At 42.8% G+C, this 14033-nt stretch overlaps 1 protein-coding gene across 12 annotated transcripts in view; it reads right to left on the reverse strand.

Moving 5' to 3' along the window:
* SLC6A6 (solute carrier family 6 member 6) overlaps nucleotides 1-14033 on the reverse strand; it is an 87859-nt gene that overhangs the window by 14778 nt on the left and 59048 nt on the right. For all 12 annotated transcript variants that reach the window (XM_054838710.1, XM_054838711.1, XM_054838706.1 and 9 more), the window contains 5 exons: nucleotides 13764-14003; nucleotides 13036-13170; nucleotides 10633-10867; nucleotides 4601-4733; nucleotides 1054-1188 (listed from right to left, as the gene is read on the reverse strand). In XM_054838710.1, the coding sequence (XP_054694685.1) occupies nucleotides 1054-1188; nucleotides 4601-4733; nucleotides 10633-10867; nucleotides 13036-13170; nucleotides 13764-13992 (867 nt within the window). In that variant the 5' untranslated portion in view covers nucleotides 13993-14003. The remainder of the gene's footprint in view (nucleotides 1-1053; nucleotides 1189-4600; nucleotides 4734-10632; nucleotides 10868-13035; nucleotides 13171-13763; nucleotides 14004-14033) is intronic.

Below are 14033 nucleotides of genomic sequence, written 5' to 3' on the forward strand. Positions count from 1 at the left end.
TGCCAGCTCGCATGAATCTCTTCTACATTATCGGCCGATGCTCTGGGCTTACAGCTAATGGTACATCATAAAAACGATATAGTCCCATAAAAGAAGATTCAATCATAAAATATAATGTCTCCTGTGAAGAGGGTGCCTTGTATAGAGGGCAAGACTAGAGAATGAACCAAATTTCCACAACGTTTCTTTCAATTACACTTTTCCTACTTCAGTTATTTAGCTATCATTGGAGTTTTATTTTAACCAAATAGTCATTAGAAAGAAATAGCAAAGACAGACGTTATTCCCTCTCACTGTGACCAACATTTGGTTATTTTCAAAGATTCCTTGTTTTCTTTTTTTGGGGTGAGGGGGGGGTACTGCATTTTTTTTGGCATTTCTCACATGATCACTATTGGCTGAAACGATGCTGGTCTGCTCAAGCGTCACATATTTGCACTCTGTGAGCACAGACAGGAATCTTTATCTAATAGCAGCCTATACAGAAAGGGGAAGCCTAGCTCCCACTAGCCAGCACTAAAGCGCACGGTAGTTCCTGTGCCTCAGAAAGCATTTTTCTCCATCTCTGCATGGGTTTTCATTCTTTTATTATTTCATTCACTTCTTTCCCAATCTCCTCCTACTGAGCAGTGGGAGCTAAGTGACACTGGTACTCACAGTTGTCGCTTGCTGTTCCATCTGTGAAGCTCACGTGTCTCTCCTTTGAAACTAAAGACTATCCTCATTAAAAAAATGCATCTCCCTTACCTTACCAACAAGAAAGCTGAGATTGTATAACGGGACAGAGTCTACAGCCTCAGAGTCCTTTGACACAAAAAAATTACACACGCATACACACACATACATACACATGGAAAGATGCATTAACACATATAACAGTGACCTTCTCAAGCAGATCTCTGGAAAATATAACCCAGCATTAATGTTCATGCTATATTTGGACTTCTAAAGACCATGGAAAAAAAAATCTATTGCCATTACATCACCACCATCACCCTCCACCATCCCGCTTTGTGTAGGAAAGCATCCCGCTCCCCACTCCTGGTTCTGTACCTGTGGGTCAGCTAACCGTGAGATATCAGGATAAAGATAAAACTTGATGCCTTCTGCAGCTCCAGGCAGGGTCACACCACGGATGAGCAGAACAAGGAGCATGATGAATGGGAACGTGGCAGTGATGTACACTACCTGGTAATAATAATAATAATAAAAAAAAGGTTTGTTTAGTCTGTGGCAGTCAACGCTACACCTCCAGAATCAAGAGAGCTCTAACGATGGGAATTCAAACCCCCTCATACCTAAAAAGGACCCGACCTGAGTTTCTATGTCTACTTTTAGTTTAATGGTCTTTACCACCTTATTGCTTTAGGCCTGGGGGCAAGGCCGGTTCACTAATCCCTCCAGAGCGCCCCAGACAGTGGTGATGTCACGCAGGCAGAGAACAAGCAGGATTTGATACAACTCATGACTTTCGTTAGAAATTCTCCCTTTGCCCTGTTTGTCGTCCTCACATGACAAATGCACCTCTGCCAGGGAAGCTGAAGAGATTTCCCCACTGAGGGCACCTGAAGCATTACCTCATTCTTTATTTGAACTTAAAAACTGCAAATGGTTTTGCAAGCTCTGCTGCTACCTCTAACTTGGCTGTGCTGCCTCACTACTGCTCCTACGGGCAATTTCACGAGGGACTTCTTTCAGACACGAAGATAATTTGGTCCGTGCTCCTGCATCTCCCTTTCCATCACCTTGAACAGATGAAGCCCTTCAGGTTGGCATCAGCCTCCACAGTGGTAATTTCCAGTCCCATAACTTCATTCTTGCCCTCGCTGCCTATTCAGCAACATCATTATTGGAAACTAAGGCTCTATTCATCCAGTTTGAGAATATGTCTTCATTATCTTTAACCTCTATTCCCACTCTCTTTGAATAACAGCCTACTTCTTGTCTCCTTGTTATCTTCTCATTTATTTGATGAAAGAGCCCTTTGCTTTAAACTCCAGCACGCGGGTTAATTGAACTTGCATTTGGACAGTTCTATCTTTAGACCCACGCTTTTTGACCTCTAACATCTTGTTTTCTTTGCTCATCAGTGTCTTCTCTCATTTTTTATATAACCACTGTGTTACAGTCAAGAATCACTACTGTCCAAGAAAGGGCATTTTTCATGGAGTCAGATAATTCCCCCCAGGTAATTACAGTTTGCTGCCATGAGTTAAAATGTATTTTTGTTTTCCAGAATTTAACCACAGCAAAGCTCCTGGGATGCACCATTTTTCTTCTTAAGTGCGTCCTCTGAGAATAATGAGAAGAACTCAAAGCCTGCATTGCCATAATAATTCACAGAGCTGGACTGATTTCATAAAATGAAAGGAAATCTTTTCATACACGTCCTTTTTAATTCTCTCCTTAAATTTTCTGTATATTTTCCACTGACAAATAATATATATTACACATTAGCCCAGTTTCACCAAAACCAGAAGTTTAAAAGGGGGATTTCTCTGCTTTCCAATTTTTTTTAATATAAGCCAGGCCTATGAAAAATCAAAGTTTCCTTATGCAAAATCAAATTTTTCTGACAAAAAATACATGTCTTTAGGTATTTGCAAGAACCGAGTAAACAACACTCAGAAAGCGGCCTTTGCGCTGCAGGTAAAGATTCTCTCGTAATGCTGGAGGAATTTTTAAGATCAAGGACATTATCCAAAGCGTAAGCACAACTATTATTTTTCCTTGTGATTTCATGTTTATTTGTCCAATACGCTACTACGAGATTTAAAAACTATGTCTTTTTTTTTTTTTCCGCTCTCCAAAGAGCCATTAACACGCTGGAAAGCAAGGAAGTGCTATAAACAACCGTCTACTAAAGTAAACTAGACTTCTCATATAATTCAAGTCCTCCATTAGAGTTTACAGTTTACTTTTGTTTGACCCCAAAGTTAATGGAGTCAACCGGAGACTTTCCAATGGTTTTGTTGGGCTTTGGCTCCACACCCACATGAGCTCAGACGCTGCAGAGAGGAGGCAGCGAATTCCTACCAACAGCCTCGTCTTAGAACCGAGACCATTTTGCTGGATTTCCAGACAACACAAATTTTTAGATAACTGATTTTAACAGACCTGTTTTCAAGCTGTTACCTTCACAGGGGCTTGAAATAGCGTACCATAGGGAGCTTGGAAAAATCTCTCGGTGCTACCGTAACCTCTACTGAGCAGACACCAGGCTCGCCAAAGGAACCGCAGAAACATTCGCTTCCACTCGGCTACTGCGGGAGATTTATTGCGTTCACCTTTACTATAAAACTTACACAATCCCCTCATCGGGTCACATCAATCAGAGGGAACAGAGAAGCAAACATTTTTGTCAACGTATGCTTTAGAGGTGTGGAAGCTGTTCTTTAGGGTAGAGCTGGCAGGAATCCAAGGTAAGGCACCAACATGATTTTAATGAGGCTCACTGATAAAAATCACAGAAAGCAAGACAGAAACGACAGCGAAGCAAGTAGTTTAGTCAACAGTGGAACTAATGAGGTCTGGTTTCCTAAAGAGTTTTGTCTCCTGGTTGATTCTGCAGTGTGTAACAAGGTAAAATTGCTAAATGATGCTTTTTCTGCAGTCGAGGCATTTGCAATTGCTCACTCCTCCTGACTTCTCTGGGGGCTGATAAAAGATGGGTTCCCGCTGTGGCCTGTTTCTCAGGTGGGACACTAACGGGGTCGCTCCCTTCCACCTAGCTGACAAGAAACCTGTGGGAACTTACTATCGGGAGACCTCTCTTCCTCTGTTAGACTTGCCTCAACCAACAGGTTCGAAAGCTAAGAGCCACACACATGCAATGGCTTCAGAAGCCTTTTCTCATGAAAATAGGTTTAAAACCACTACTGTATGCAACAGGCAATAATACCATGTTTTATGTTGTTAAGTAATTGGCCGAGATTTGCTGTAACTTGCTTCTTGCACTGGAGTAGGATGAGGCTCAGGAATAATTTAACTGTTATCCTTTGGACAAAAACATGATTCTGAAGAGCACGATGAGACTAAAAACACAAACTGTCCAGGATCTCTGTTAAGAAGAGTGCTTCTAAAAGAGTACCTAAGTTTAGTCATCTGTGTCTACATAGAGCTCCTCTGTAAGTGAGTGGCATTTCAAAAATGCTATCTATCCACCAGTTTCCACTGACTTAAAACATCCCTACCACAGCTATGTTAACATCCACCCTGCTGCACTGAGAATGAACTTGGCCGGTGTGAGAGTACAGACAGGGAGTGCAGAGCACCACACATCACAAGCCTAAAACCTTCCACGCTCGTGACATGCATCAGTGGGACGCTCGTCCTCAGAGAGGCAAAGTGGTACTCAAACCGTGCTTGAATCTGCTTCTCGATGCCGTTCCAGCAATGGCTACTTGACTCACAGGCATTTTGGGCGCTGGCAATGACTTCAGAAAGTCAGTTGAATCTGAATCCCTCTTTTATTCACTGCAAAAATACTGGGTTTTTTTTCCAGGAACTGGTGAATATCTTTAAGAACAGCATTGCTTAGTATTCCTAACATCTGCTAACTGCAATGGTTATAAAAAGGGTAAAAGAGCACAGCACTTACTTTCCCAGTGGATTTGACTCCTTTCCAAATGCAGAAGAAACATATCACCCAGACGAGGAGAAGACACAGTGCTAGATCCCACTTGATAATACCAATATCTTCAATTCCCGAGGACAAGCTCAGTACATTGCGCCTGAATATTTGAAAGGAAACAAAACAAGAGAGAGATGCAGGAACTCAGTCGATGCAGAATCTGGTTGCGATGGCTGAGGGTATACGATGGTATGCAGGGCAGCAGACGCATGGGCAGATCCCTGCCCTTTGCTAAGTCAGCATGGCTTATGTGAGCAAAGCTCAGCTCTGCAGCCCTACGTCTTCCCTAGGTCTGTGATACTCCTGTACAATATATTGCACAGCATTGCAGTTTAAGCTCTTTTTAGCAGCCTGTGACCACCTCAACAGGCGATAAGAAAGTATGCTCAAAGCACTGCGGCTTTCACAATTGCTCCCTTAAAGATGCAAGACCGACTCGCCCCAGCGTCGCCACAAACCCTGGCTCTGAAGCCGCGCGGCAGCATTGCGCACGATGTCTCCATCACGGACACTTGCAGCTGGCCTGCATCCATGTGTTTCTCCTCCTTTTCAGTTCATTAGCAAGACTGCCACAAGGAAGAAAGGGAAAAAGCAACACATGGAACTATCACGCCGTGCAGCTTTGCAGGGCGAAGGCTGGCGCCATTATCCGTTCTCCCCCTGCGGCCCCCCTCCCCAAACACTACCCGGGCACGCTACCGTCTGCCCACAGCACCGCAGACACCAGGGTCTTGTTTAGCTAACTCCAGATATTTGGTAAACTTTATTCTGTCACTTAGGTTAATAAATGAAAAGAAATTCCTAAGCTGGGTCTGAAGGGAGCAACATCCGATTGTCAAAACACCCTGTTCCTGAGAGGAAAAATTCATTAAGGCTTCTCTCTTTTGGTAATTGCCTTGGGTCACCATCAAATACTGATTTAAAACTATTGTTTTAATTTCATGCGGCATACACTGTCCTCACACACTGGACAGACCTTGTCATAACTGATACTTCATTTGTCAAATATGTATGAAAGACCAAACTGTTTCTTACTGTTCACTTAGCTAAAACTCCTCTGCAAATGAACCTACTAAACTCTGAAGACTTTCTGCAAGTTTTTTTTAAGTCAAGCAGAATTTTGACCTCAATTACAACAGAAATACCTTGCCCTAAGACTAGAGAAATGAACTTGCCACCTAACAAACTGTTAATTAAATCTTATTTTCAGACAGCTATAAAAATCATCCACTTTCCTTCACCTGAGTTGTGGAGAGCAGAGACCACAGCAGTCTGGGGCGCTGAACCAGGATCAGGCCCACAAGCGTGGAGTGCACAGCTTTGCCTGTGGATCCAGTACAAGACAAACCACTAGGGTTTGTTTTTCCCCTGAATTAATTAAACTTTTTTTTTTCTATTACCATGGAAATTATAGTGAATGAAGTCACCGATGGAAAATTTGCAATTAGTTTTTGAAAAAAAAACCAACAAACCCTGGATCGAGCAGTTTAATAGGGCTCAAACCCTCATCCATCTGTTTTTGTGTCTCTGTTTGCCAAATTCACTTGGATTACCTGTGTCAATGTGTTCTCACACCAAATGCTTTATTCTCTCTGAACGTGTGTGTATTTTGTTATGGAAAAGGACTAATGGCACCAGGCAGGGTAAGTCTGCCCTAATCAGCACAGCTATTCAACAGTTACGAGAAACCCCTCGGTAATGAATATTTGGCATAAAGTTGCAGTCCTGGCTCACCTGAGCCTAAAGAAACCAAGGAAAAACCCGCTGTGCATATACAAAAGAAGAAAATACATTTATAAGATGACAAAGTTCAGCTGCAACCTTCTGTGGCTTTTTTAAAAATAAATGGCAATTTTCCAATCTAAGGGGCAGTTCATATTAAAAAAGGCAGCCTATAGAGCTACCTCTCAGGAAGCCATGAATAATTAACTGCAAATGCATTTTGGAATAGGGAGCTCTATTAATGCATTCAGCTGAGACTTCTTCACTTTTTATTGGGGAACTAAGAGCAAGTGGTCATCGCAACTAGAGTTTGCCCCAGCAATCCTTTCAAGCTTTTTTGGAGGGCACCCCAATGGGTTACTGAGAGCCAGATGTGTTTCTTTTTTATGGTGAGGCAGCAAGCGCACTAAGTGATGTGCTGGCTTTCTGTCCTGGGTTATCTCGTCTCACAAAGACCAACTACCTCAAGGAATTATCAGGGGAGCCTCAGTGTGAAAATTGTTTCATGAAATCTAACTCAAGATATTTTTGCAGCAGAAGCATCCAACCTGGATTTGCGATACCCTGAAAATTCAAGTTCAGGAAGGAGCACAAGCCAGGCTATGCTGATAGCTCTTCAATTTTGTTACACAACCCACTGCTGCTTAGATTCAGCCAAGCCCACTCAACTAACTTCACGCCATTTATGCATGAAGTTGTTACTCATTCTAATTTATAGCCTTGATGCTGTCATTAACTGTCACTCGTATATAATCAATGGGACAACAGGCTGGGGCTGAGTTTGTTGTAAACATGAGTTCTTGAACCTTGTTCATACACTAATATGTTCTAGTGATGTGCAGTATGGAAATGTAATAGGAGCTGTAACTGGCTCTAGAATATAAACAGAAATAAAATGAGGAGAGTTATGCAATCTGTGAAGGATATTCCAGCTCGTTAATCAAGTGAATGCAGACAGGACCTTTTGTACCAGGAAAGGCGAAGCACCCTTTCATGTTGGATGGACAAGAATAACTGAAGCAGTTGTACCAGAAGACTACCAGAAGGAGAATATGAAACAAATTTTTAAACTCTCAAGTTTGCCCCCAAAGGCAGAGACAGCTGCCCTAGATTTTGTTTAATTTTTGTGCTGCTCTCTTTGAGATTACATGCCAATAGCATGTGATGGTCTTTCTTGGGATTTGGACAAATAAAGTCTGCTGATTACCAAATATTTATAAACAATTGGCCAGCACCAGACAATCAGAGGTTTTGTTCAACCATAATTACCCCATAACACTTATCCTTTATGTATTAATACGTGTGTAAGCCTGTAAGGTTTTGGACTTTAAAACAAAATCTTCAGAAATAAAACCTGAAGCATGTGATACCAAGAGGTAAGTCTCCTGATACAAAGCCAGATTTGCTTAACCCCCTTTTACTGCTGCTCAAGCAAGCATGTGATTTGCACAGAACACCAATTCAAATGAACTGAAATGTCAGGCTGTACTATACGTCCAGCCAGGCTAAGACACGTGTTATTCAACGCGAAGAAGTTAATGCATCAATGTGGTCAATTATATCTGGGCAGCATTAGTTTTACAAGGCAATACTGATAAGGACACTACATAAATATCCCACAATAAAAATGGCATTGGGTTTCAGAAACCAAATACTCAAACCCCTGAATTAAATTGGAATTAATTGTGCCACAAAGCAGATGGGTATCTTCAGTTAAAGACTATTTATTGACCTGTCCTTTCAATGTGGGGAGCTGGCTGGCTGGCAGCTGGCATCGTCTATGATGGCAAAGTACCTGAAAGTTTTTCAAATTATTTTTAATTTCAGAACTATAAAGAACAGTAGTATGGCTGGGGAAAAACTGGGGATACTAAATGCTTGCACCATGTCGAAGCTATGCTACTTTAATTACAACAGTGCTGCATGATCTCTGTCCTTACTTTAAGACACCAATAGTTATTTACGCAGAGAGAACAGCTATTTTTAATACTTCTGTAAGTGCCATGAGTCCTGAAGGCAGCTTGCTCTGTTAAGGGCAGTTTCGCTCATGATGAAACAGTCAGCTATGGACAGTATGTCTGTACTAGTAGGATTATGGAGCCAAACTCCTCCCTAGCATGACTCCAGGGAACAGTTCAGTTGACAATGTTTAAATCTGTTATTTGAGGACAAAAGTTAAAGCGGCTGCAAAGTGCAAGGAGGGCTGCCCCCACGAGCACTAATCGCTGAGCAACCTTTGCTCCGGCTCTGCTACAGAAACAGCGAGGGCAAGACCAAGGGAAGGGGAAAGTGCTGTGAGGATCAAGGATTTGTCCTCCAGCCTTGGGCACCTCCAGTCTGACTATGTCTGTAAGGCTGTGCTTACAGGAGGATTCGGTTCAGCTTGCAGGGGAGTTTTGAGGACAGAGACTTGGTTTATTTTAGAGGAACCTAAAAGCTCCACCCCTAATGTGCTCCCATGGGGACATCGTTCCACCAACCCCTGGACAGGCTGCCCTACCATAAGGCCCTTCACCATGTACCTGCTGTGTCATTACCCACGGAAAGCTCTGGTGTCCCCGAGATCCTGGAGCCCCCACCCTTTCTTTTACAACCCCTTTTCCAACTCCCAGACCTGTTTCCTTCCGCTACAGTATCTTCAGTCTCCTGAAGCGGATGTGCCACCTGGGGCCCCAGGGAAACAACTCAGCCCATAAATCTGTGCATTATAAGAGTAGAAGCTTCTAGAGCAGCAGGACAACTCTGTGGCCACATCAGGAGGCTGCTAAGCTCATGGCTGTCCCCAGTTGCAAGAGGACCTGTGAGCAAAATTACTGCACAAAACTGAAGATGAACACAGTGCTTTTCAAGTCCTGGGAGAGTAACTCTATTTCAGGGGCAGCACTGTGGACCCGTGATTCTTAGGGAGGCCTTGAAGAGACCTTTGAACTCATTTGGATTCACGGCCCTCAGTCCCAAAGTCATTGTGGGAGAGTCCAAAGGAGTGAGAGTTGCTTCCTCTTCTACAGCAACTTGCCTCTAAGGTCCCCTAAAACATCCAAAGGTACCATTTAACAACCCTTTTCCAACTCCCTCCATATTTACAAGGGAGGAAGTCGCTTGGGAAAGTATGTCGCTCAACATGGAAACACAGTGCTCACGGTATGGTGGAAACAACTGCCCTTACAGCCTGCAACCCGTCTCTCAGGCTGGTCACCGGTGCCCCTTCACAAACTGCTCATCCAAGACCCAATCTGCCCTTTGTATTTTGGCTCTTGTGTTACAAATTTTACCACAGTTCATAAGAGTATTTTTTTCTAAACCTAACTCATGCCAAGTATCTTCGGCATGAACATCATTCCTGCGGAGGCTATTCGCTGACGCTTCTTTTTAAAAATAGAGAAGTAGGCACAAGTTGATCAGGGACCAAACTGGACTTTAAACATGCTGAGAAAGCCAAGCTGGGTCAGAAACTAATTCTACTCTTAATTGACCATCTGAGTAAGCCAAGAAAAAAAAATTTCTTCCTAAGCTATTTGTAGATCCTTTGGATTTAAGTTTCCCTACAGGTGTCTTCCTCTGCTGCTATGTTTTGACGCCTATATAAACACACAGAGATTTGAGGTCATGCCCGTTCAGAAAAGAAGAGATAAATGGGAATAAGAATCTTAGGCCTGATGAAATCCAGGAATCCTGCAAAACAGGGTCTGCTCAGAGACAGCAGAAAAAAAATGATGTAACAAAGATGATCTGAGAAACCTAAAGTAAAGGACAACGTTCACCACCTCTGTCAGTTTTATTGCCGAGATCAATGCTTTGCATCATTGTCAGACTGATAAGAGATGAGTAAAGCTTCACAACGTGTACTGCAAATGCTAAAGCTGGGAAAGAGGAAGAGGCACCTGCAACGGGGGTGATTTGTCACCATTTCCACCGTATATCCCTGCTATCAGGGCATCTGAAGTGACTTGTTTCTGTTCACTCTGTGCATTTAGAGAATCCCAACCAAGAAGTAAGCAAGTTTTCTTCCAAAGCAGAAGTTGCACTGGGCTTTTAGGGCTCCCTGTACGCTCTAGGATGAATGCGGTTACACATCTAACACCTTCCTCCACCGCTCCCAGACTTACCAGTCTGTCTCAAGATGGGTGAGAAACAGTAGCAAACACCGGTCGAACAACTGACACAGCAATTTTCTTTTCCTATCTAACATTCCCCATGGGGCTTCCATAAAATCTGAGGCCTGACCGCCTCCATGCCACTGAAGCGCCCCAAAGGCACCACGAAGAAGGGGTACTTACTCCCAGAACTCTGTGACAGGAGAGGTGAAGTTAGTGGCATTCAGCGATATCCAGAGTGTTTTGTTCTTCCTGAGAGTGTCTTCCACGCAGGTCGGTGTGTTCCATTTCTGGTGGCAGTGTGCCCATGGCAGGACGCTCTGGAACGACTGGAACAGGTAGTACAGTCCCCAGGCCAGGATCACAATGTAGTACACGTTCAGAAGGGATACAATCACTATGGAAGCATAACCAATTCCTAGAGAGAGGGGGAGAGAAAAGAAAGATGTGACAGCCGATTCTTGCCAGGGCACCTCGTGATCTTGTGGAGCTGATGCTATTCCCACTGCATCGTGGACTTGCTGATGGAAACTCAGCTCAACTCAACCACACACGACACACACACACTGACGAGCACTGGCACTCTGGGCTGAGCTTCTGGCTATGGTTTGCTGGAGGGGAGGTCTGCAGGACGTCTACCCAATTTAACACTAACCCAGCTATTTCAAGTTTTAGTAGAAGGAAGCCAAGGCATCATGCTTTGCTTATTTGGGAGCTACGCCACCTCACTTCTTAGGTACTTATGTGGGCAACCTCATTCTTGTCACACTGTCTCCCAAGCCAGTTTCCTCGGAGCAGCTCGGCTGGCTTGGCTCAGCCCACGTGTAAAAAAAAAAAGACAGTTCTTGAATGAGTTAAAGAGGAAAATTCCAAAGCTATCAATGTGAAAGCTGCTGTTTCTGCCCCGATTTCACTTGTGCAAAGGAAGAATGATATTTGTAGCTGTTATGGTTAATTAGATCAATGTTTAACTCTGCTATCAATATTTGACGATAAAAAATGTTCCCTGTTTGTTTTTCAAAGCAGGGTCACGGGCAGATAAGAGAGAGTCCTACACAACTTCAGGAGGTGGCGGAATGCTGTTCCGGTAGAGGCTTTAATTAAATACCACAACGCTTCTCCCGAGTCTGGTATCTCTCTCCTAGCGCGGCAGTTTAGCTCCACTGGCAGATTCATACTACGTCTTAAGTTCAGAAGCAGTCACTATTTTTTTAAATGCAAAATGAAAGGACTCTGAGAAGTCCTTTTACCTGAAAATCTTTTAGCTCCAAAAAGATTACCATTTAGGAATATCAGAGAAAAAAAAAGATTTCCTTTAAAAACTTAGAGCAGACTGTTACAAGAGGATGAAAAGCCTATGAAGTTCCCTTCAGCATCACTCCAATGGCTATCCCAGCACCTGGGAATACCTGCCTCATATTTTACCGTTTCAAACCTTATTGCAGCAGGAGTCTTTACCACCAGAGATTATTTTTATGCCAAGTGAAAACAAGCAGAGAAAGTGCTATTTATTCTGTACAGCTGCATTTCATTCAGGATATACAGCTAGTCACATTATTAGAGCTACAATTTCTCTTTATGGATGCCTGGGAGATTGCTATTTAAACAAGGCACATTCCTTCCTCCTCAAAAAAAAAAAAAAAAAAAAAAGCTTCATAAAAGTGGGAGGAGGAGGAAGAAAATGGAGCTAAAGCAGCACAACTACATCAACCTCAGCAGCATTCTGAGTATTAGGTGGAAGTGTGAGCCACGGAGAAAGCCCTCACTTCTGCTTGGGGTGACATAAAGGGAGAGAGATGCCTGGAACGATGGTGACAGAGCTAGAGACACGTCAGCATTAAGTGCCCACTCTTTTCAAATTGGATTTGAAGAGTGATGCTCTCTTTAGTGTAATTATTCCAAATTATTCTGCCTGTGCTGTCCAGCTGTAAAAGGTAATCTATACACAAGATAGGCATCCTTGGTAATTTTTCTAACCTGTCTTTCATTTTTCTCATTCTAGTTAACTTCCAGAGCAGCATTCGTAGAATTCCTGTGAGCGGTGAGTGATTCTTGATTTGCTGGCAACGGCCCTTCAGTAACATCAGACCAACATGCCTGTTTGCTAGGACTTTCTCAGTTACAACAAAAGTCCCGTTCCTGAATCCTAGCAAAATATGCCAGCCAGGTTTCGGCTGTATCAGTAACAGAGGGATGATGTCAATGATAAGCTGTCACATGGCAGAATGATTTTGATTTCCAGAGCAGAATAATATTTTGAAGATGCTTTCACTAAGGCCATCTAGCCTTCCAAAACAACACTTTCTCCGATACCTGTGAGCAAAATGTGCAGTTGCCTTTTTATGGCATAATATGCAATTTCTTTCTTGCTTATCGGCAGTTCTGCCAGTTAACAAGATGATAGCATCAAAATCAATACCTTACTTTGTCCTTCAGACTCTCTGACTTCTACCTTTCCAGGAACCAGTAGCATACCCTCAATTACTACAGCAAATAGCTGAATTAATGGACATGAGGGGAACAGTGTTGCTGCACATGGTTTACAGAGGTGTCTTTAAGCAGTAAAGCACAAGAAGATGTACTAACCAGTGAAAATAGGGCAGATCTTTTCCCAGCATGTAATTCCACCTTCAGAGGTATACTGTCCTAGCACCACCTCCAGGAAAAACACGGGAAGACCTCCCCCAAACAGGAAAATGAAATAAGGTATAAGAAATGCACCTGTTGAGAAAATATAATAGTACAAAATTGAGATGAAGTGAGTGAACTTACACAAGATTGTCTGAAAAGTGGTAACAGGCATATATAAACAAAGAAACATATTTTATACCTTAATATCAGTATACAATAATCTTATTCTGGGGTGCTCACGTTCTCTGCAAAAGGAATGGGTATATACAGCTGGAAAGGGCATTTTCTTACCTTTTTAAAGTGAAAATCTGCAATAACAATGGGGTTAGGCACACAACAGTTTCACATGGCTCAAAATGCTCTTATTCTGAATTCCACTGGTCTGAAATCCTACTGGTCTATATTATTAGCATATCTTTTGGTTAAAACTCAGACTCAATTGTAGCAGAAGTAAAAGAGCAGAAAAGGTTCATCAGTATAAGATTTTAAATTGCTGTTGGTTTTCCTTAACTAAGTTTTAACAGAAACTATTAAGCAATAAAACAATCTTTCCTGAAGACTGGTGAAGAAGGCAGAAAACAGATGTGTGATTATCCTTTTTAAAAATTGGATGAAGGCACTGAAAAATAGTAAGCATAAAGCAGACAGATTGATTTGTGAGAATGAAATAAAGAAATACTCACCTCCGCCATTTTTGTAGCAGAGATACGGAAACCGCCAGACATTGCCTAAACCAATAAATCCACCAGCCACGGACAGCAGAAAGTCAATCTTGCTCGCCCACTTCTCCCGCTGGGGCGGCTTTCCTTCTGCCTCATCCTCAGGCCGTGTCCCCGGGCTCTTGCCGGGGGAAGGTTTGAGGATGTCCTTGTGGAAATCTTTCAAGCACTGAAGCTTTTCCTTTGTTGCCATATTTCTGCTTTCTACATAGGAAAAAAAAAAATACCCTGGGT

Source organism: Grus americana, chromosome 11, assembly GCF_028858705.1.
Source record: "Grus americana isolate bGruAme1 chromosome 11, bGruAme1.mat, whole genome shotgun sequence".
Classification (NCBI taxonomy): domain Eukaryota; kingdom Metazoa; phylum Chordata; class Aves; order Gruiformes; family Gruidae; genus Grus; species Grus americana.